General features: G+C 46.4%; 1 protein-coding gene across 2 annotated transcripts in view; it reads right to left on the bottom strand.

Annotated features, from left to right (window-relative positions):
- Tenm4 (teneurin transmembrane protein 4) overlaps positions 1-23,781 on the bottom strand; it is a 703,400-nt gene that overhangs the window by 104,624 nt on the left and 574,995 nt on the right. For both annotated transcript variants that reach the window (XM_029479435.2, XM_085841517.1), the window contains 2 exons: positions 8,958-9,143; positions 1,108-1,134 (listed from right to left, as the gene is read on the bottom strand). In XM_029479435.2, coding sequence (XP_029335295.1) covers positions 1,108-1,134; positions 8,958-9,143 — 213 coding nt within the window. The remainder of the gene's footprint in view (positions 1-1,107; positions 1,135-8,957; positions 9,144-23,781) is intronic.

The raw sequence follows: 23,781 nt of genomic DNA on the forward strand, positions 1-23,781 counted from the left end.
CTCTTTCAAAGCTAATTTATCTTTTCCCCCTACAATGTCAGATGCTAACTCTATCTCAGAGTCTGTTAAGTGAATAGAGAGAATAAGAACACAGTAACAACACAGTGTAACTTAAACCTACTGAGGGACATTCTCACCCATGTGCTAGTGCTCCGTAGTCGTTGCTTCACAGCATCCTTGAGCTGATCTTGTGAGGCAGGCCTGTCTCCAAGTTCATTTTATAGATAAATATGTACTAGTGAAGTGACCTGCCCAAGGTCACCCTGGCTATCACATGTGTGAGCTGGGATTCAAGATCTGATTACAGAATACATGTCTCTAACCAAGGAGCACATGTACTGTGCCAGGTGTTATGTTTAGACCCCAGGACTAAAAGCTATGACATGATATTTCTCCTTTGGAAGTGCTGTTTTCTTTTGTTTTCAAGTCTCCATCTGAGCCTCCATTCTTACAGCCATGGGGTCTCTGTGGAGACTTAAGACATCACCTAAGCCATGCAAGTGTTTCAAATATTACAAATTGCTTTGTCACTGGGGGATCCTCTTTAAAGAACAAACTTACCAAAGCCAGGCCTTCTCTGTAAGGAAAAACAGGCAGCAAGCAATAGAGCACCCACTCCCTCAAGACTGCAGCCTATTTGTTGTTCCCAGAGCCTTGCTTGGGTACCTAGCACACGGTGGGCGCTCCACTTATGCTGTCTTTACTTGCTCTTCAGCTTCATCCTTTCTCAGGCCACCCAGGCTTGTTCCCAGTGTCTGAATTCTGATGGGCCAGAGGCCATAAGGAATGGGCGGGGTGACATGAGATGGGGTGGAGGGGGTGAAAGGTATGGGGGAGCACAGGGATGACAGAGGGATTACAACACAATGCCACAGACAGAGCTAAGTGACTTGGGCACAGAATGACATTCTAGGTCTATGACTCCATGACCCCAACCCCACTCTCATTAAGTAATGGATCCTTTGACAAAGTGGGGAGTGTGGCAGCACGTGAACACACTGTCATGCTAACGGTGTGTATTTACATTTTGTATGCACATTTCTTGTTTTATGCTCACACACACAAACACAGACACAAAGACAACAGGAAAATAGAGGAAGACCATACCTTTAACTACCCTATCCAGATAGTGAGCTTGGGAGATAAAAGACAGGACATTTAAGGTAGGACCAAGGAAGTGCAGAACTGCCTGCCAGGTAACCATGCCAAGTGTTAAGGAGACACTAGGGGAGGGTGGGGAGTCAGGGTGGTGCCCAGTGTTTGGGGCAGGCCTCTGCCATGGTGGGAAAAACCAAACCAAAGACAAAATGACATGGGGTAGAAGGAAGGAGAGCAAGCACATTCTCCATGAAGAGCCGAGAGGAATGGTCAACTCATTCTGGGAGCCAGGCATTCGGAAATGCAGTCATATAAACAGGAAACACGTGGAGGAATGCAACAGGAGAAACAAGTCCCAGAGGCTGCACAAATGGCCACAGTCTGCTCTGTCGGGCTCACTAGCATTCAAGGGAAAATCACAACTAACTCCTTTGTCTAAACAGGTCAATGGCCAACCTCCCTCAAGGGGAATCAGAGTGACAAGTTATCTGGGCAGATAGGGTCCTGAGAAATTGGAGGTTAGAGGTATACAGATTCTGCATCATTTCTGATACATACTAGAATCCTAGGTTGAGACATTGCTAGCTTGTCTCAAATTATATGGGAACAGTCATTTCTACACAGACTCAAATGCAGAATGTTGGGTGTGCTGAATAAGATGTACCCCTACTTCCTGTATCTTATGAGGAATGTGAGGTCAATGGATGTAACTGTGAAAAGTGGGAACAAGAAAAGGAAACCTGGCCACTTCTTAACTCAAAAGACAGAATGGCGCATGCTTGGTTTTCCAATGGAGAGGCCATTTGAATTACTTGACAATTTAAGGTCTTGTCTACGTGTGAAGATCTGTGGCAAACATTGCTCTGATATACAAACTCAGTGCATACATAAGAGCTGTGTCTGAATGCTCAGGACTGGTCTCTTTAGTCCCAGCCTGTGTCAGCAGCATGCTCAGTCTCCTCATCTGGGCTATTGAAGAGGCTCCCATCTCCAGTCTCACTATGCCTCTTTTTCCCATGTTCTCATACAGGCCAGACAGAGCGGGAAGTCTTCTAAAGCAACGAATGCCCACATGAGAATCAAAAGTCCCAGATAGGACTGAGCTATAATGGAGAAGCTTTATCTGGAAGCCATGATTGTATAAACTGTAAGGACATTCTTTTCCTCACTTCAGAAAAATGATAGGTACTATTGCTGTCTGTCTGTCATCTACTGATTTATGTATCAATCATCTGTCGATTTACTCCAAAAACACTGGTAGATGAGAGACCCTGCTCTTAGTTCATGTATCAGTGCAGTAGCTGTTATGATGAAATATGCACCAGGAAGCTGCTTAGCCAAGTGGAAAGTTGGGAACAGGGGACTTAACAGGGCCGGTATACTTCCCTTTATTCTGAGAGGTGCTGTGGGGTCTGTTCATCAGCAGGATATAAGAGGGTACTGGGGAGAATGGCTTCTAAGCAGGAGTGAATACACAAGCCATGGAATGGCAAACATGGGGACCACCCAAATGAAAAAATGAAATATGGGGAGAGCCCATCTTAAAAATATTCAGGAGGTCTCTGGCCAAGAGAGGAATGCCACTGTTTCTTGGTTCATCTGTTTCTTTAGTTGTATACAATAATCTAAATTTGCAAAGCAGTCTAAAATTTTGTAGACATCTCCTCGTGTGGTGATAGTTTTGCTATCAGAGAGCAAGGACACACAGGATGTCCTGGCTCTGGTCGATTTCGTAGCTTTCAGATATGCAGAGCTCTTTCAGAGGATCCTAATCATACATTCTTCTAACAACTCTAAACTTGGGACAGAATGTGCGACATGAGCTGTGATTTCTCTCCCCAAAATGGCTAGGGTAAGTGAGTCCCCATCACTGGGATCCACATGACCATCACGGTGTAGCTGATGCTTTTCGGGAGTTTTCCGAACAGAGAATATCCTCGATTGTCTTCAGACTTAATAGTGCCTACCGAAGATTATACAAGCTCCACGGGACAATCTCCTGAAAGCCGGGGCTGACTTCAGAGAGTTCTTTCTCTTTGAATGTCATTTCACTTCCAAAGACTGTATAGTAATACAGATCTTATTTAGTACAAATACTTTAATGCCTTTTAAATATGCTTGCTAATTTCTCCCGACTACGGATGGGAACAGAAGCCAGCAGAAGCAACTGAGACAGCTCAGGCTGTATTCGGAGTGTGGGTTTTCAGGAGAGAAGTGCGGCCATTGAAAATTTCAAATCCCGAGTACACATATCAAAAGGGGTTCCTTCGCTATGACAACACCATGACACCATAAATCACGCTGAGTCAAAAAGCTGATACACCAAGTTCAAGAATTCTTGGACTAGGAAAAGACTTCCATCTTTGGCTATTGAGAATGGAAGTGACATCTGGGTTTTTGAAGTCCAATACAGTTTACTGAAAAGATAAAGGCAGAAGTCCACACAGTAACTGCTTAAACATCTTGACATGAATGTTCTCCAACACTGCCATTTGAAATCTATGGTATTAAAGCATTTAGAGAAGATGGTGGCAAGCCCATAAGTTTGCATTGTTAAAGGTGGTTAAAGAGCTCATGGAGTCTGTGTGTTTTGGGTTAAGTCTCAGGGCTTTGGGATAAAGGTAGTGGCAGCGGCGGCAGTAGCAGCTGCAGCTGCAGCATCTTCCCTTGTAGGCTGCAGTCATTTCCTTGACATTGCACAAATGTTTCTTGGGCTCTTGCTATCTCTCAGTCACTGAGGAAGTAGAGAAACTGGCATCACAGAGTCACTGACAGTAGGTTCTGGGGTGGCCTCAGGTCTCTGGCATTTCTGGGACCACCAATGTGAAAATGTTTTTTTTTTCACTGGCCTACATCCACAGGGCTTTCTAAGGGTTTATTACAATGGTCCCCTGGAGAACTGGGGCCTCTATCAAGGGTGGTGGAGAACAAGACCTGAGGCTTCCTCTCCTCACACCCCCAGGAGTCTTGACTTGACAATTAACACTTGCATCCCTAGTTCACAAGGCAGATGAAGCAGAGGTTGCTCAGTGCAGCAGGTGGCGGGAAGGTGGCGAGAGTCACCTGAGCTTCTTTCTGGCACATACCAGCTACTGGTGTGATGTTGTTAAGATCCAACAAATTCATGGGTTTTTTTCCCCCCCTGGATACAGGACTGGTGGAGGGATAGTCAGGGGTACCCACCCTGAGATGACTCCAGAAATCTCATTTATTTTCTTCCACTTCCCCACCATTACCAGTCTCCCAGAGATACCAGGAATGAGACTCCTATTCTCATTATTCCAGGTGGATCCTTGTGTGCAGTTTCCCCCTCTCTCCCTTTCCTGACAGTCTCTGTCTTAGGTCTTGTTAGGAGAGCTTTAGAGGATGGGTAGTAGAGGGTCATCATGTCTCCTGAGCGACTTCTGAACCCTTGTGTGATTACCAAGGGAAACCTGAAAGCTACCATTCGAAAGTGGACAAAGGGCTTCAGAAGATTCTGTGGTTTCCTTTAAAATTCCTCTCCACCGTGAAGTCTGGTTTCGTTCACTCAGGGGGTTGCGTCATCAGCGTGCTATTTTGATCTTTACTCCCAGAAGAGGCTGTTGTTTAAGAGTCAGGATTTATGTGACTGGACGGCTCTCCTGAAGTTCAGTAACTAATCCTGAGTGTCTGGCATCTCCCGCTATCACAGCTTTGGGGTCAAGGTTGGATTTTATAAATGAAATCAGAGGCTGGCATTTCCCACACATGTTTTGAGGCTCCGTGGGTGAGGGGCACTGAGGTGAGTAAAATGATCACCATAGAATTGATCCGGAATGTTAGCGTTTTCAGACAGGAAAAGAAATTGAGCACCTTCTTAAATTTAACAATAGTTTTCAGCTTTTCTAGAGAAATTGGAGGTCAAGCCTTGGATTTATAGGACCCAAAACATTCCTGGGACAGACATCTAAAAATGAGCTTTTGATGACGGTGTATGGACCATACACTTGAGGAATAGAACCAAGTCATCCTACCTTAGCTTCTAGACTAGGAAAAAACCGGTAGCTCCCCATATATGCAAATGAGTGTTTTATATGCAAATGAGTGCCACATTTGCAAATGAAAGCATTTGTATGGAGAGACCAAAACAAAATTGAAGAGTCCTTCTTCTTTTGGGGATAATTTCAGGTGACCCACTTCTGGCATGATTGGTATGCCGTCCTTCGGGTGGTAGAGGAAAGGGCTGGAATTCTGTCATCATCGCTGGTGAAGTCATGGAGCCGTACACTCTGAATCCACTGAGAGAAAAACTGCCCCCCCAAACAACTGTGCAGTTTCCCTATGGCAGTCTCACCAGAGACCTACCCTCTCTCGGTGCTAGGACTGGGTGATTCCTTAACAGAAGGTATGGGAGGGGGGAGGGGTACATGTGGAGCAGTCTTATAATAATAAAAAGTATTGTCAGTAAGGAAGATGTCATTGACACATTTCCTCTTCTTCAGAAAGTCAACTTCTTTTTTTTTTTTTTTTTAAAGATTTATTATATGTAAGTACACTGTAGCTGTCTTCAGACACTCCAGAAGAGGGCGCCAGATCTCGTTACAGATGGTTGTGAGCCACCATGTGGTTGCTGGGATTTGAACTCTGGACCTTTGGAAGAGCAGTCGGGTGCTCTTACCCACTGAGCCATCTCACCAGCCCCAGAAAGCCAACTTCTTTTGAGATAAAAATAAGCAGCTTCCTTGAAAGACAAGGGAGACCAAATTCTCTACAGGACAACTTGTCAAGTCTACAACTATAAGCTGCTCTGGAAAGTGTCACCTGGGTAGAAGGGTTCTGGTGGACTTGGCTTAGGGAACCCAGCCTTACCTTGGTCTGTAAGTGCTTCCTTCCTTCCTGCCTGCTGTAAGGTAACTTCTTCCTGTTTCTGTTTGTATAAACAAACCGACCCTGACCCTGACTTGACCACTACTCAGTGTCAAGGTACTAGCATCTCTGGGTTAGGAGAGAACAGGATTGCAGGGTGGGAACCAGCTACAGGATTAGACCCATTGTGGCCCAGTGAACTAAAGACAAATAAAAACTGAAGGCTTAGCATCTCTAACTTCCCACATCAGCCTCCTCTGTCCCCCATGTGATGCTTACTGGGAATCATTTTTAAAAGGATTTCTTCTTACCACTTCAACAAGGGAAAGAGGACCCATCATTGTCTCTCTAACTTGAACCCCCAGCCCCTTCTATCATACAAGGTTACGGATAGACGTATGGACGTGTTCCTTCAGCTCGAGGGGGTGGGGTTTTTCACAGGGGTGCAGCTGGCCACAGCAGAGACCCAAGAGGAGGAGGGAGCCATGCAGGGAAATTACACAAAGACAAAGAAAATGCTCATCACACAATGAAGAATAGAATTCCAAGCCCAAGGTCCTTTCATCTGAGCCACTGTGACCAGCCCTCGACCTCTTCTGTGTCCTGTGACATTTGTTCTTTTTTGACTGTCAATCTTCCTCTTCTGCTACCTGCATTTACTTTGATGTTTCTTTTATCTAGAGAGAAAAAACTATCTGGAACTAGAGAAGAACATGTTCTTAAAGGAAACAGCAGAGCAGGCAGGAGACATAGAAAGGAAGGTAAGGCGTCTTGGTTCCAAAATAAGTGGGACCTCCTTAAAGCTAGGCTGATGAATAGCTATTGCAGACGTAGGCCAGCCTGCCCATAAGCCCTGACATAAATCCTCGCAGTGAGACCACGGGAGAGTTTCCTCCATGCCTAGCATTTAACATAGGTGAGAAGCCTTGCCTTATATGAGGCACATTTTTTTTTTTTGAATTTGGCAAAGCAAACTCATAACTCTATGAGTAAGGGAAGGAAAACAAAATATATTCTCCTTATGTTCGTACTGTTTGTTTCTTTAAAAGTGTGTGGGGGGGAGCAGGGTGTGGGGGTGCACACCTTTAATTCTGCACACAGTAGGCCCAGGCCTGGGAACCATCATGGACATCATAGAAAAGCTTTGGGTGCCATCCTTAGGAACACCATCTGCCTCATGTGAGGGATGGTCTCTCATTGGCCTGGAGCTGCCCGGTTAGGCTACACTGGTTAGCCACTATGCTTCAGAGATCCTCCTGCCTCTGCCGTCAGATGCATGGGCCACCACACTTGGCTTTGACATCAGCTCTGGGGATTGAACTCAGGTCCTAAGGCTTGCAAGGCAGGTGGTTTACTGAGTGAGCCATTTCTCTGGTGCATGATCCTTTCTTTGAATGGGAATGGACTTCTGGGTAAAGAGGCTGAAAGGTTAGGCTGCCCTCAGAGGAAAACACAGAGGAAAGCAGAGACCCTTCAGACAACTCGCCTCACTTTTCACTGGGAGAATTCCAAGGCAGCCCTGAAGTAGGCTGACATCGTCATACAGAAGCTGTCAGGTAGCATACAGTGAGATGGGATGGCATAGTCTGCTGTGGGGAGAGAACGCTGTATCACGAATCTGAAGGGGATATGTGAGGAATGTGGGCTGAAGCAAAGTGGGAGGACTCTGAGCCATACTAGACAAACTGCCCGGTCTCTGGGCATCTGGACAGGACTGGAGCTGGATCACCTGGGCACCATCTGTAAGGGCTGTAGGGCAAACAGCTGGAAAGGGGGGGGGGAATCAAGCTTCTAATTCTTGTTTTTAAAATGTTAGATGACCTTTCCTCTCAGGTCTCTGAGAAAAAGAAAATAATCCATCCCTCTTTGCATTGTTAGAAGTGTAAAATAATGCAGTTAAGGCCTTGGGCACAGTGCTTGACACATCGTAAATACTCAAAAATTAGGAGCCATTATTGTTAATAAATATAATGTGTTCCATAGCTGTTTATTGACTTGGTGATATTGCAAGGGACCAACGATGTGAAGTAATGGCGAAACAGAAAGAACGGATGCAAGGTATCACCATTTGCTTAAAACTCCTTTGTCTCTCAAAAGCTAGGGTTTTTCTTGCCATTTCTGTGAGACCCAAGAGGTCAGTTTCTATGCTGAGAGGCACCTGGAATTCTGCCTTATAAAAGCCATGTGCTTACCATCTGATTGCAAACCCTTTCTTTAAAAAGAAAGAAAGAAAAATAGGAAAGGGAAGAAGTTAAAACGAGTACACAAAGCAGTTGATTTAATAAAGAGCTTTTGGTGAGTGTTCATTCCAGGATAATAAACCAAGCGAAACGTCTGGCTGTGTTTAAAATCAACAAAGCCAGCAGGAAAGGCAGAGAGACGGGAAGAAGTGATCAGCTTGTTTTTAAAGCTGCCGATGGTGCTGCTTCAGCAGGGACTGGTGCGGAACAGCCCCCAGAGAGGAGAAAGGAGACAGATGCAGACAGGATGGAAGCCTGGGGCAAGGAAAAGAGGAATGCAGATGTGGCCTAAGGGCCCTGGAGGAGAGCTCTGTGCCAAGGTTAGAGGCCTCTTCAGGAGCCACTGCTACTACTAGGAGCTACATAGCCAGGGGATGCAATGATGGCTTCATGTTTGGAGCATTCCACCGTGTGCCACTCTGCCAAACTCTTTCACTATCCTCCCCATCCTATAGGTGAGGAAACAGATTCCGAGAGGCGATGGCGCTTGCCCATTGCTGCCATTTGACTCATCGCTGGGCAAAGAGCAGTGTTGCATTTAGCTCAGGACCAGCTAAACAGCAAGACCTGCTAACCAGCTAGGTGCCACCTGGGGAATGCAAACTGGGAGGACGTGTGCTGAAAATGACAGATGGTGCGTTTAAACTCAACTCAGGTCTAGGAAAAGCCAGTCATAATGTCATCAGATGAAAGGACTTTTGGTGCCAATCCACATGCAATGGAGGAGAACCAGGCTGCCCTGGAAATGTCTTGAGAGCAACCCGAATGCCCCAGGACGGGTGCCCGCCATACCTATGGTGCAGTGTTCTCCGTTCCAGCCGGGGCTGCATTCACACTTGCCGTCCCGGCAGGTCCCGTGTTCTGCACAGCGTGGGTGGCAGGCCCGTTGGTCGCATGCGGCCCCCATCCAACCATCCTCACAGCGGCAGGTGCCTCCTACGCAGACGCCATGGCCACCACAGTCAGCGGCACAGATCTCTGTGGGCAAGAAAGAAGGGCCAAGGGGTGGGGGTGGGAGGAGAGAGAACAAAAGCTTATTAAGCCAGTTGTTGCTGGGAACAAGGGTCACACTTGGCCACCTAGTTAGGCTCTGTGAGCGGTAGGGATTCTAGTGGCTTGGCAGAGTACTTTCCCCAGCCAATGACCCTGAAGAACAATCCTTTGGCAGAGGCCTGCCAGCCCGAGCTTCCTCACCAGGGGAGGGGGATTGTGCAGCTCCACTCTGTTTGCTTTTCCCTACTGCCAGTCTGTCCCTACTTTTGTGCTTGCCACTTCCAAAGGGGACCGGCCTTCTGAACAGATGTGAGAAAAAGTCAGATTTAATTAAAAACCAGTTATGTGTGAAAACAAAGCGAGGGTGAGTCCCTGTCGCCAAATGAAGTTGCATGTGGGCCTGGCAAGGACTCCATGGCATTTCCCTGCAGCCTTGACTCCAGTGGAGAGGAGAGAGAGAGAGAGAGAGAGAGAGAGAGAGAGAGAGAGAGAGAGAGAGAGAGAGAGAGAGAGAGAGAGAGAGAGAGAGCACACACTCACAGGGTTTTTGGTGTTGTCCTCCAACAGTGTTTATCCTGTGATGCTGGGTTTATTCTCTGTCCTTCAGCTTCATGCTCTCCCTTACTGCCATCTAAATGAGCTTTTAGTTCCAAAGTAAACAGCTGGGGGAGGAGGCTACCTCATGGCCAGAGTGAGGCCGCCTTGTCCTTCACAAAGGCTGGTCTGTGTGGGTGCAAAGCACACAGGGCACGATTCACAAGTCCCCTGGGCTCCAAGCCAGCAGCTGCTTCATGCTTACTGAAAACGGAGAGCCAAAGGTTTCTAAACTGCAACTGCTTTTGAGGAAATTTGTGCAGCACACATACCCCAGGATCTTGTTTTCCAGGGCCCTGATGGAGGCCTAGACTTGACTGACTCATGGCTAACAGTTTTCCAACGGATGTGAAAATTCCAACAATTTAAATTTCTTTGCAACTGGGCTAAAGAAGAGCCAGTGTCAAGCTGTTTCCACCCATTTCTCCCTTGTAAGAGGCACTGCTGGTCTAGAAACTGCTCTCGTTCTAGGAACTTTTGCTAAGGGAATGGCAAAGGGCTGGGAGACAGCACAGTAATGCTTGCCGCATAAGCTCAACACTCTTAGCTTGGAACCCCTGTACCCATATTAAAGCTGGGCATGGCTACAAGTGCCTGTAGTTCCAGAGTTGCCCAGACAGCCAGTCTAGTCAAAGAGGTGAGCTTAGGGTTTAGTAAGAGATCCTGTCTATAACAGAATATGGTAGAGAGTGATAAAACAGGGAGAGTACACACATTCACACACATGCACACAAGCGTACACACACACACCAGAAAAAAAAATTGAGTCTCAGTGGTTCTGACTTTTATTACCAACCTAGATGATGATGATCATCATCATCATAGACAAAGAGCTGGAAATTTTAAGAAGCACAGTAAGAATTGCTATCTATTTTGTTTTCCTACACAGATATCTTGCCAAGCTGCCACCTCAGCATGGAGATCATGGCTACAAGCAGTACACATGGCAACTCTTGGCTGTCCAGGGGCAGGCAGGGTAGCAGCTGCAGATGGGCAGAAACGGTTGTCATCTGGAGACAGAGACAGGATCTGTGCTGCATCCAGGGGCCTCTGCACTGTGGGACTATGTAGGATGCTCCCTTGGACCCACGGAGCTACAGTTTTTGGTTTGGAGGATGTGAGCAGTGAAGCCTTGCTCCAGAACAGCCTACTGCTACTCTGTAGATGGTGGTGAGTACTCAGGGAAGAGCAGAGCACAGAAGGCCTCAAGTAATTCAAGATGGAGGGCAAGGCAGCTCACTTCCCACTGGGCGTTCAAACAGGCTTGTGAAGTCTTGGCCTGCTTAGTCACTGGTCTTGGGACCCCAGGGTCACTTAGTTCCTCTCCCTGGGTGTCAGCTTCCTCATCTACTTCTGGGGGAACCTGATAATGTCTAAAGTCCCTTTGGGCTCTAAGACAGATTCTATGCTACGATACCCTCCCTGCTACACATTACAACCAGCAGGTACAAGGCTCAAGGCCTCTCCTCCTCTAAGAAGTTGTCTGTAATTCACTGGTGGTTAACCTCTTGCTTCTTCCCACCCCATATCAGAAGGTGATTCTCTGCTCAGCAGCAACCTGGGGCTGCCTCTCCTTCCTCTGATCACCTCTTTTCCTGAATTGATGCTCATTAAATAATAGACAGATGAAGGTGCTCCATGTGACAGGCACCTGAGCATGGAAAGTTGATGTATACGTCTCTCAGCCTGGCTGAATGTCCAGCATGCCTGTTTGTCTAACATCTCTAGAAGATGGGACTATACAACTCAGTATGACACATCCAGCAGCTCTCTGGGGTAGCATTTCCCTCAGACGACATCTTGGGCTTTCCTAAAGTCAAAGAGGAGTAATCTTCAGGCTCCTGACCCTGCCAGTCCTGGGTTAGGTTGTATCTCTGACACTTCCATCTATTTATACACAGCCAAAGGGCTGTGCTTCCTGGTCACTCTGGAGGCTGGCTGAGCACCCTGGGAGAGAAGAATGACTTAGTTTGGGTTTGCCCAGCACTTTTTCTAAGTGGCAATTGATGGTATGAAAGTAAACAGCGAACAGCCCTCTGTTTGCACTGAGATGTGAACCCAGAGACCATGAGCAGCGGGGGCCAAGGCAGCAGCTGGGTTTCAGGCGGCAGGGCAAAGAGCAGCAGAAGGGCCAAGAGAAGAAAAGGAGGGTTTTCCCCTGCAGTTGCCTATGGGCCTTCAGGTCTTAGCTTCAGGTAAGGTCATCTTTGGTATTAAAGGAGATTGGTTCCAGAGCCATTATCCCTTTGAATACCAAAATCCATAGATGTTCAAGTTCCTTGTATAAAAGAGCACAACACGCTCTCCTAACCTCCGCTATACTTTAAACCATCTCTACCTCCGTGTCATACCCAAACAATTGTATTTATGGTTGTTTGCAATATTGTTTAGGGAATGATGGCAAAACAAAAAAAATCTGTATTCAGCATAGATACAACTTCCGTTCCCAATCTGCAGTGATCCAATCTCCAGATGCAGGAGTTATGAACACAGAATGTGGGCTTCACTTCAGACTGCTATTAATTAGTTTGGAGGCAGTGCTGACTGCAGACTTCAGGCTTGCCAGCCTGGTGACCTGCTCCTCTGGCTACTCTGAGCTTCCTTTCCATCCTTTGTATGGTGGAAACGCTGAAAGCCCACTGCCCAGGGGACTTAGTGCCTGATCCCAGCATCAGTGAATTCCCATGATTCACTTCTAGTGATCTCCCATCCTTGCTTACCCTGAGCCCTGTGCCTAGTGCTGAAATATACAGGCCAATAAGATACAAGTCTGCCCCAAGAGAGTACAAACTGATGTTGGCATGCTGAAGATTATTCAATATATGCATATAGTATATGTAGCTTCACATATATTCATATACAGCCGTTATTAATGTCTGCACTTCTTTGCTTAGTTACAATGGATTAAAACCATGCATCTAAGGAGGAGACATGCTCTGGATTTACCTGTGGCTTTGCCATTTACTGACTGGATAAACTGCACTGCATTATATAACCCGCTGAGCCTCACTTGGCATTTCTGTAAAATGGGGGTAATAATTCTTCCCTGCTCTCACAGGCCTGGTATTAGATCAAATGAGGTAATGTGGGGGAAAGGTATTTTTGATTTAACACTTCTACGAAGTTTTACACCTTCCAAAGCACACTCACATATGGTTTCTCACTAATTCTTACAATAATATAGTAAGAATATCTTGTTACTGTCCTTAGAGATGTGGCTTCTGAGAGCTAGAGTCTGAGGATGCTTGGTAAGGTCTCACAGGCATCTCGTGCATTTTCCTTGTTTTAGCATCCTGGGAACAATGGAGTTCTGCAGAGCAGGCATTTCTTTAAATGGAGCCTCAGAATAAACAAGATGCATGTCCTGGGGAGACCTTCCTCAGAGATCCAGCAGACCCCTCCTACCCACTTCTGGTCCCAGGGTTTTTTTTTTCTTTGTCACATCCAGGTCCAGTCCTGGGATCCATGAGATGAAGTGGGGTTTCCCCCAGGATGCCCCTGCATGCAGAGTTTGGTCTGACCACCTAAGCATTCCACCTTCTTCTTTGTGCTGAGCATGGTCTCCTGTCCTCTAAAGCTGCCTGGTGCCTGCTGGACCCTCCATGGCCCTTTACAAGCTTGGTTGTGAGCTTGTGTACATTTTAATGGAAGGGGCCCAAACCGGGTGACCTTGATGTTTATGGGGTGCTAACTGATGGTAACACAGGAAAGCCTATTTGACCGAGTGGAAGGGACCTTCAGTGCATGATGGGAGTAGAAACCTGAGCTGCTACTTTACCATGTGGCTTCAGACTGTAGTCTCTATTCCCCCCTCAGTACTTTTTATTTATTATTTTTGCCCTTGAAATAAAAGGAACTGTTTTATTTTTCCTTCTCAGATTCTGCCTTGACATTAAAGCAGATAAAGCTTCACAGTGTGCTTGGTGAGAACCAAACAGGACAATGCTCTAGAATGTGCTTTGACAGCTCATATGCCATTTACATAATAGAAAAGGTCGTCATGAAAGTGGGTCACAGCTCCTTTCTAAACCTCAAGTTTCTTCTTTCTAAATGAGAGTGGGGTGGGGGAGCTTCAGCCACTTTAGGGAGTGTTGCAGGACTCACTCTCGCATGGGTAACTTCCTAAGTGCAAAACTGACAGTGGGCTTGAAGAGCTAAGCCTGACAGACCTTGCTCTCCATTCCCCTAGGAGTTGTATTCCAGCATCACAGACAATGTAACCTACGTCCATCAGGTTAAATGAGTTGGCATGCCCCAAAGTAAAGACCCTAGCGTAGAATCTATGGCTGGCATAGTCCGAACATGACAAATTTCACACGTTCTATTTATTTAGCTTTTAATAAAAAAGGAAATGAGACAGGGCAAATGTAGCAATGTCAAAAGATAAAAGGGAATGCCAATGCTTGCTTCACACCCAATGCAAGAGAACATTTGCTCATGGCTATTGGACTCTTATGTGATCAGAACCAAAACTTTTTGCCTGAATTTGAAAGACCCTAGGGTCTAGGAGAAATCTTTTGTGATCCACAAGCAATAGGGCAGGCTTGGTTTTGGATGTGACTACCCAACTTCCCAGCTGTGGACCTTTGGAAAAAGTCCTTAACCCTTCTCAGCCACTGTTCTTCGTTTCTGAACTGGGGAGATGCTCGCACAGGGTAAATTGTAGAACTGAAGAAAATGGCCCACACAAGAAACTCAGACATAAACAACTGTGAACAGGATTGACTGATGGAGAGCCTGGGCACAATTGTGTCAAAATGGTATCAAGCTACACGGGAGCAGTTTCCAGAAGCATGGAGGGGTCTAGGTTTTATCTATTTGGGCTCTGACACTGGCACAGGTATGGTGCAGTATGGCTTTCCCATAAAGATTTGTTGAATGAACAGAGAGATATTAAAATCACTTCCTGGAGGAGACGCATGTCTGCTAGCTCAACCCCATCTCAGGGCCATGATATTAAAAAATTACCACCAAATACATTCAAACAGAGGCTCAATATTCTTGGGAGATAAGCTTTTTAAACACCCATCTCCAACCCCTGTGAGCTCTGTAACTGTTGAAGGGCTTAGTCCATATGCTTGTAGGCCCATCTTCCCTCATGCCAGCTCCTGCTCTGTACCTGCCATCTTTCATGGCATGGGAGGAAGTGGACATACGAGGAACAGGTGACAGGATGAGAAAAGATGTAAGAGTTGGTTATTTGTAACTATGCCCAGAAGTGTGGACATCAGGGAAAGATTGCCTCAAGCTCCTCTCATTAAACACTAATCCTCAAACAAGCCCAGATGAAACCTGGGACCTATCACAGTTGTGTTTTAATTTGTCTGGACTTACTTTGCAATCCTGTTCATTAAAAAAAGCTGGAAGGTGAGGCTGTGCCTTTGCCCTAATGGGAGAGATTTATGAATAATTTCCTCATAGAGTATCGTCTATTCGGAAATATATACATTGATTAAAAACTGGGGGTAGAGAATGCACCCTCCGCAAGTGCCTGAAAACTCCCACGGAATGAGAAAAATGAGGTGAAAGTGGTTTAGAAATTCCTTGGGTGTAGAAACTGAGTCTGACCCGTGTGACCTCTAGGAAGTCTTCATAAGTCTCTACTGAGCATTGATAAGATAATAAAGATGATTTTATTTTGCTTAGGACCTGAGGTTAGGAGAATGATCTTAGCTATTTCCATAGAGGGATAATGTTTCCTGATAGCATTTTCTGTTTAACTACTTGTCTTTGAGATCTGGGCAGATGGAGAGTTTAAGTCACACTAGCCAGCATGTGAGTCAAAATGAGGACGGGACAAAGTGTCCTCAGTGTTCCCAAGTTATTGGTGGTGCCCACACATACCCCCTTTGATTCATTAATACCTCAGGACAGTTTTTCACTTCCATATCACAGTTGGGCAAACAGCTTGGGCAGATGAAGTTGTTTGCTCAACCGTTTATTGGCTAGAATGAAAGATGTCTGTCTAGCCTGGTTTTCTTGGTCCATCAACTGTGGGATCAGGTTGAAGTGAGGTCCCTGATGCAATCAGACAGGGTTTTGTGAGTATAACTTGTTTAGTAGATCATTGCCTGAGTTAAACAACCTGAGTGCTGAAACTGGAAACGGCTTCTGCTTCCTCACCCTAGCCCAAACCCCAGTACACTGAGCCCTTTCTCTTCTGCTTCCCCCCCCCCCATCCGTCTGCCCAAACATCAGACCATCTGTCTGTCTACTCGGCTACTTCATCATTTAGCATGTCACCACCCACCCACCCCAACCATATGATCCAGTTGCTTCATCTCTCTATGCCTCAGCTTTCTCAAAAGTTGCATAAAAATTAGGCAGTATGTGGTATAGATACCAAGATCTTGGGGCTATAGGCCAGTTATATGAAGTCCAAGGACGGTGTTTTATATTCTTCCCACCTTTTATGGAGCAAACAGTCATTAAATGGAAAATCCATCATGCTTGCATCCTAGAAAGTAGCCAAGTGAAGGGAGATTAGAAGCTAGGAAGAGAACAAGGACATTGGATTCCACTGAGGTGACTTTGAACAGTTGGCAAGCACTGAATCCGAAGTGTAACTGGAGGGACAGGCCTTGTGAGTAGTATCTCTGGTGGGCATAGAAATACAGGCAGAGAGGTGTGTGGGGCACAGGATATGTAAAGGACCATCCAGAATAACACAGGAGGACTTAAGCAATGGTGTTGGTCCTCAGGAATTAGGAGGCAAAAAGCTCTGCCGGGTGGAATGGCAGTGAATCTGTGTGGACACTGAGGTAGCCCCTCTGTGGACTGCACATTAGAGCTCTCAGAGTGTGGGGAGTGCGACAAGTGCAGGATGTGGCAGAGAGGCTGCCCATCTTGCCCATGATGAGATCTGGCAACTGAGAGGGCAGAAGCCAGCTGTGTGTCCAGAGACAGTGACTGCTTGGGGAGTGTCTGGGGATTGCAAGGTGGGCATGAAAGAGAGATGCAGAAACTGGGGAATCAGTGAGTGGTGGAGAAGGCAGCCAGGTGGAGACTGAGGACCAAGGGATGGGTGGGAACTGAAGGTGGGCAAGCCAGGGACGGCAGAAGGTGCTTTGTAGGTGGCGTGTTATCACCAGGAGATCCCCTTAAAGTGGATGGAGAGTCAAGGAAGGGAGAGCTGAGGACTCTGGGGAGCAGCTTTTGTGGTTAGAGCATGAGAAGGCACCCCAGAAATCTTCTAGCGGTGCTATAGACAGGAAGGCAGGCAAGAAGGAAGAAAGTGCCTTGCCTTTATAGAAAGGTGCTGTAAATGCCAGTACTTGAGCAAGACCTTGTTAGCTGCCTCAGAAAAGCAGTCACATAGAGTCTTCTTTGCAAATGGCTACAAAAGAACAGCCATTGTACTCGGTGTCCCTTCTCTAGGCTTCTGCATGGGTTCTTCCCATGTGGGCCTCCTGTGGTCCATCTGCATAGGCTCAAGTCAACACGTGCTTTCTGTCTCCAGCTCCTCCATGGATCCTCCTTCTTCAATCCTGGCTGGGAGAAGTCTCATCTAGGTTCCAGGCACCCCGATACACCCCGGTGTGGACTCTTCTCTCAGGGCCATTAGTCTACAGATAGTGCCTCAAGGACCCTGCCATCACAGACTAATGTCTCATACAGAAAATGTGCCTTCTGCTATATCTCTGTGTTGCCAAGTTAGAGGGCCATAGTGGGCCACATACTTTTCCAAAGTTCTATGCCTTTGAACAGCGTGAAGGCCTGCAGTCATGTAAGGAGCTGGGTGTTTCACTACTTCCTACCTATGGGGAACGAATGCTGCCCACCTCCGAGCCTTATCTATGTCATTTATAGGATGGTGACAATGACAACTCTCCACCAGAAGTTTACAATTAATTCAAAAATATGCCAAGCACCTACTATGTTCATGATAGCCTTAGAAGCTCGGGATGTGGAGATAATATAAAATTAGACCCATCTCCAAGGAACCCATGTGCACAAACTAGCACAAAGCCAGCCACCTGCCTGGCACATGGTCGGTTATTAGAGTACAGTTCATTTTTCTCCCAGGGGTGAGAATCTCCTTGGGTTTCCAGCAAACTATCTTTCCCCGAGCATGGCAGCCCCGCCTTCCTTCCCTGCAAGCTGAGCAGATGGTTGCTTTATCTCAGTGCAGGTTTCTGGAAGAAACCATGAGAGGAAAAAGGTACAAGAACGAGCTTCTGCTGTCCCTACAGTAATTAGTCTCCTCTGGACATCAAGGCCAAGCTTGAACCACTCACCTCCCCCAAACCCTCCAGCCAGAACTGCTCCAGGTCGTGGCTCTGCTCCATAGACCAAGAAGGTAGAAAGCTAATGAGCTGTGGAAATCGAGTGGCCTTTCACCTCACTCAGGGAGCTTGGAGAGCCCCCAGACCAGGCAGAGACTAGAGACCTAGGGCACAGGCAGAGCAGGCCTCCACACCTATTCCCCAGGGTTCAGATTGCAGGTCCTGACAAAGTACCTGTGGCAAGAAGCAGTAAGCCTCTGACATTCATCTTAATTGGAGGATATCTGGCTTCCTGATTAGAGAGGCCTTCAAACCTAGCCCAGAAAAGGACTCTGAATGGTGTCTGAATTGGCAGGAAAACTACTAGGAAAGGCCAGGGAGCAGAGAAGCCAAAGAACAGGACCAGGCTGCATATTTTGACTGGGGCCGGAAACCCCTCATCCCAAACTCCTCCACGAGAGCCTAAGGAAGTAAAGAGATAGGTGATAAATCTTTCAAAGACCTCTAGCTCCAGTCTCCTTGTGTAAAGGCTTAATTCCTCCACTTATTCATGAGTTCATCTATCTAGTTTTCCTAGGTACTGCCACCTGCATGTCTCCTAGGTACTTCAAACTTCATAGAGGTCCTACGCCATCTTCCGACTTACTACCAGCATTTGTATATGTGTGGTATGTATATGTGCGATATACATGTGTGTGTGTGAGTGTGTGCTTGTGCACGAGTCTAAGGAAGTCAGAGGAGAGCATAAGTGTCCCGGTTTATCACTGCACCGTATTTCTTCCACGCATGGTTCATGGCAAAGGCACTACATGAACTGATTGGCACCGCAAGGGTCTCTCGGTGAACTGGGAGCCAGATTAGTGGCCAGGAAGCCCTGTTTCTGACTCTGGTAGTGATTCAGGGATGTAGGGTTGAGCAGCCATTCCTGGCTTTTTAATGTGGGTGCTATGGATTTGAACTTGGGTCCTCTTGCATATCAAGTACTATTAATCCACCGAGCATCTCTCCTCCATCCCTAGGAGGAACAACAATATGAACCAATCAGGACCCTCAGAATTCCCAGGGACTAAACCACCAACCAGAGAGTACACTTGGAGGGATCCATGGCTCCAGCTGCATATGTAGCAGAGGATGGCCTAGTCGGTCATCAATGGGAGGAGAGACCCTTGGTCCTGTGAAGGCTCTATGCACCAGTGTAGGGGAACGCCAGGGCCAGGAACCCCAGGGGGTGGGTGGATTGCTGAGCAGGGGGAGGGAGTAGGGAGTTTTCAGAGGGGGAAACAAGGAAAGGGAATAACATTTGAAATGTAAATAAAGAAAATATCTAATAAAAAGAAAAGGAGAAAGCAAGCTGAGCACGGGGAGGCATGTGTGCTTTCCCTGCTGTTCTTGCCTGTTGATATGATGTGATTAGCTGCTTCTTAGTCCTGTTGTCTTGACTTCCCTGCTCTGATGCACTAGGAGCTGGAGCTGTGAGCTAAAATAAGCCCTTACTCTCGGAGGTTGCTTTTGTCAGGGTATTTTATCATGGCTACGGGAAACAAGAGTAAGATGCATGGTTCATGGCAAAGGCACTACATGAACTGATTGGCATTGCACAGTCCTGATGTCTGCCTTGTCTTGCCAGCTTTAGCACAAGCCTTGGTAGTTGCCAGTGAAAGTGTTGTATAAGGGAAAAATATGAGCCAGAGGATTTTGGCTTTGAATCTTGGTTTCCCCAAAGTATCTTTGGGCAACTCACCCAAGTTCCTTGAACCCCGGTTTCCTGGGAACAGCACCACCTGCCCTGTCAGGGTCTTACAGAGTTGTTTGAATAAATCATGAAGCACATATGGGAAGGGGCTCTGTTAAAATGTAACATTTCCATTCAAAGGACAGGTTTCTTTTTTTTCTTCTTCTTCTTTTAAATTACAAGTTATAGTAGCAGCAGTTTGATTCAGGAAGCTGACTGGAGATTTGCTACAAAGTGTCAGCCAGAGCATCCAAACAGAAGCCTGACTCTGAAGTCCAATTGCAGGGGGGGGCTTATATTTGCATACTGAAAGGCTCCAGTTCTGATAGAAAATGTTCCAGGGCTGTCGAGGGAAATTCTGCTAAATTACAAAGCTGCCAGCTCTTGCTTTATCAACCTTTAACTCTGGCGGTATTTAGCAGTGTGCCTGTCTGGGCTCAGTTTTCCAGTCTTTGATTAAGTGCTAGGACCTGACCATCTCTTTCTGTGTAAATCTCTTGTTACTTCCCAAGCAACTGGTGGACTCCTCTCTGCTTCTGCCATCACACTCTCCTCCCTGCCAATGTCAATCTCTTCGATATTTATTATTCTGAACTTTGAGTCTTAGGCTGTCACTGGCTTTGGGAAGGGGTATGGGAAATGTCAAGTCTCAATGGATATTATTTCTCCAGTGAAATTCTAACCTTGAGTTTCCCGTCTTGTAACATACCTATACAGAAATAGCCCGGCCCGATGATTTCCTTTTGATGTTTAATTGGCTGTCGGCACTGTGCTTTCTGGGCTGAGAAGGTAATGTTTCTCAGAGAGAGAACAATTCTGGCTACACAAATGAGACTTGTACCAGGGGAGAATGCTCAGCGCCGAATCTAATTTTCTCTTCCATCCATGAACATCAGACAATTTTTCTGGCATTAAAGCATCTTGCTCCGTCTTTCTGTCATTAATAAGAATTAAATTCTCTTCCCTCAAATTTAAATGTAATTATATTTTGCCTCGTAAATAAAGTTGAATTACCATTTTCAAAATTTAGCACTAATCAGTGGCTATGTTCGAAGCTTTAATTTTTCTTAACTCGGATGCTACTTTCAGCTTTTTTTTTTAAGCATTTGGTTCATTTTGCTGTCAATTGTGACTTCATTTAATACAGAGCTTTTCAGCTTCTTATCAGCTCAATCTATCCAACTATTATTTTCTTTTACATGCTTTATGACTTTCTTCTTTCTCTCTCTCTCTTTCTTTTTTTCTTTCTTTCTCTCTCTTTCTTCCTTCCTCTCCCTCCTTCCTTCTCTCTCTTTTTCTTTCTTTCATTTTTCTTTCTTCATCCCTTCCTCTCTGGAAGGAAGGAAGGAAGAAGAGAGGAGAAGAGAGGAGAAGAGAGGAGAGGAGAGGAAGAGGAGAAGAGGAGAAGAAGAGGAGGAGGAGAGGAGGAGGAGAGGAGGAGAGGAGGAGAGGAGGAGAGGAGGAGAGGAGGAGAGGAGGAGAGGAGGAGAGGAGGAGAGGAGGAGAGGAGGAGAGGGGGAGAGGAGGAGAGGAGGAGAGGAGGAGAGGAGGAGAGGAGGAGAGGAGGAGAGGAGGAGAGGAGGAGAGGAGAAGAGAAGAGAAGAGAAGAGAAGAGAAGAGAAGAGAAGAGAAGAGAAGAGAAGAGAAGAGAAGAGAAGAGAAGAGAAGAGAAGAGAAGAGAAGAGAAGAGGATCTTAGAGAATCTGAATCTGGGTTCTGGAAAGTTTCCATCCAAATTCAGAAAGGACCTAGGCCAGATAGATAGGAGAGCAAAGAAAATAGTCCAGGTACATTGAAAGAATTTAATCCAGGGTTTGTGTGCATATATGATGATATGTGTGTGTGTGTGTGTGTGTGTGTGTGTGTGTGTGTATACAAGTAGGTACTAGGGCATGCATGTGCATGCATGTGTGGAAGTCAGAGGTCACCTTTGTGTGTCATTTTTCAGGAGCCCCCTGCCTTGTTTTTAAAGAGAAGTCCTCTCACTAAGATCTGGGTTAGTTTAGTTTAGCCAATTAGGTTAGGCTGGCCAGAGGGCCCCCCACACACCTGTGTCTGCCTCTCCGGTGCTAAGGTGACATGTGCAGGCTGCTACACTTAGCTTTTTATGTGTGGTGGTGCTTGAACTTGGGTCCTCACGATCGTGTACCAAGTGTCTCATTGACCTGTGTCCCTGGCCTCTAATCCAAAAATTGGTAAGATATTCAGCGAGCCCGTAGAATTGGACCCTGCCTGTGCCCCTGCTTCACTCCCTGCCCTCTCTGCCCCAGCACTCCTCCTCTCTAGTGAGAGTGCAGAACAACTTTACTACCAGGCTTACAGAAGGCTCTTCATGGATGCCTGTGTGGTTTCTTTCTTGGGTGCCAAGTAGTCTCTGTTCAGTTTCCTTCCTCCTAATGGCTCTCAAGAACCCTTGGTGATGACTTTCCTGGGTCACCTCCTCAGCAAGTTCATCACTTTCTAACCTTAACGCACACCGACTAGAGTTCTTAGCAGACTGCATGCATGGTGGCTGGGACCCGAGTGGATAGCAAGGTTCTTGGATCCTTAGCTGGGACACAGGACACATGGGGAAGACTGTCAGGACTGTGTGCAAGCTCTGGACTGGATGCAGGCCTGGAGCTGCTCTGTGATGCTGTCTGGTAGGGAGTTTAGGAAGCTACTGTTCAGAGAAGAGACTGACTCCAACGTGAGGACCATATAAACTCTCCCCTAAACTTGAATTTGTTTGAGGTTAAGAACTGCTTGGCTAATTTAGACCTAATTATGCCTAACAAATAAAAGTTCTCATGTTTCCTTTATTAAGTGCATACTGAATGCAAGCCACCATACTGGGCAATTTATGCACATGCACTCAAGTGTATTTGGAAACAGTTCTGTAAGGGAAGCTATTATTAGGAGTATTAATGGGTAGGTTGAGGCTTGACCATAGAGCCTGGTCCTATTCCAAATCCCACATGATTTTACTGATGGCACATTCTGCCTTCAAACCCATGCCACTCAATTTCCAATGCATCTCCACCTGTTATTCCATGAAACTCAAGTGCAATTGGATGACAAGAATCATAAACTACCAGCATGAGCATTCTGCAGGCAAGACTCTGCCATGTACTGCTTCTGCGAGCCAGCCAAACAGAGGGATAAAATGCAGCGACAGCCTCCGCTGAAATAAAAGCCATTTATAGGAGATAAGATGGGAGAGAGTTTCCTGAGCAGGGGGAAAGAGGAGCAAGGCTCTGGGGAGAGAGCGGGAACCAAGACCCAAGAAGAACTTGGCCTGGGGCAGCTGGTGCCTACCCAGTGCCAAAGAGCCTGAATTGTTTTTAGAAGCCTGTAGATTCTGAAAGAAAAGTGTGCTTTGACGATTTTAAGGACTGTATTAAAGAAGTTAAATTTCCTCTCCCTTCTACTTTGAGCAAAAGAAAAACCAGGTAAAATACAAGGCGAAGAGGTCAGACACAGGCCGGGAGTGTACCCACTTTGTGTGAAGGCTGCTCCCCTGGGAGAGAGCTTGGGAGGGGTAAGCCGATGCAGGTCCTTGTCCAGAAGGGTATGGAACCAAGAGGAATGAGGTCCGTGATAGAAATGGACTTTAGGGTTTGGCTTTAGCTTTGTGGAGTGAGTAGAAGTGGAAGAGAAGGGGGAGGAAATGGAAACAGAAGGAAGGGAGCCCAGAGACCTGGCTGTCCATCTTCCTGGGAAGCTTCAGCTGTAGCCCCCACTTCTGTGTTCCTTGGGGGCTCTGTCTTCATTTTAATCACAGTAGCTCAATGCAGTAGTCACAAGAACCTAATATACATGTTTGTCCCTGTGTTGAGAATACTGACAAGATCCTGACCTCCTGTTGTTTACAGTTTGTCCTGAGAGACATGACTGCAAAGCAGGGTTCAGATAACCACCGTGCTTAACGTTAGGCTTTGGGTCCTGAATGTCCCCAAAGGCCATATGTTTAAGGGTTAGTCCCCATCCTGTCGCATTATCAGGACATGGTTGGCCTTTTATTAAGCGAGACTAAGTACAAATAATTTGTTTACTTGGGACACATCTTAGAAGGGTGGAGGGAACGGTACCC

This window comes from Mus caroli, unplaced genomic scaffold (assembly GCF_978045245.1).
Source record: "Mus caroli unplaced genomic scaffold, Mus_caroli_1 scaffold_8, whole genome shotgun sequence".
NCBI classification, from domain to species: Eukaryota; Metazoa; Chordata; class Mammalia; order Rodentia; family Muridae; genus Mus; species Mus caroli.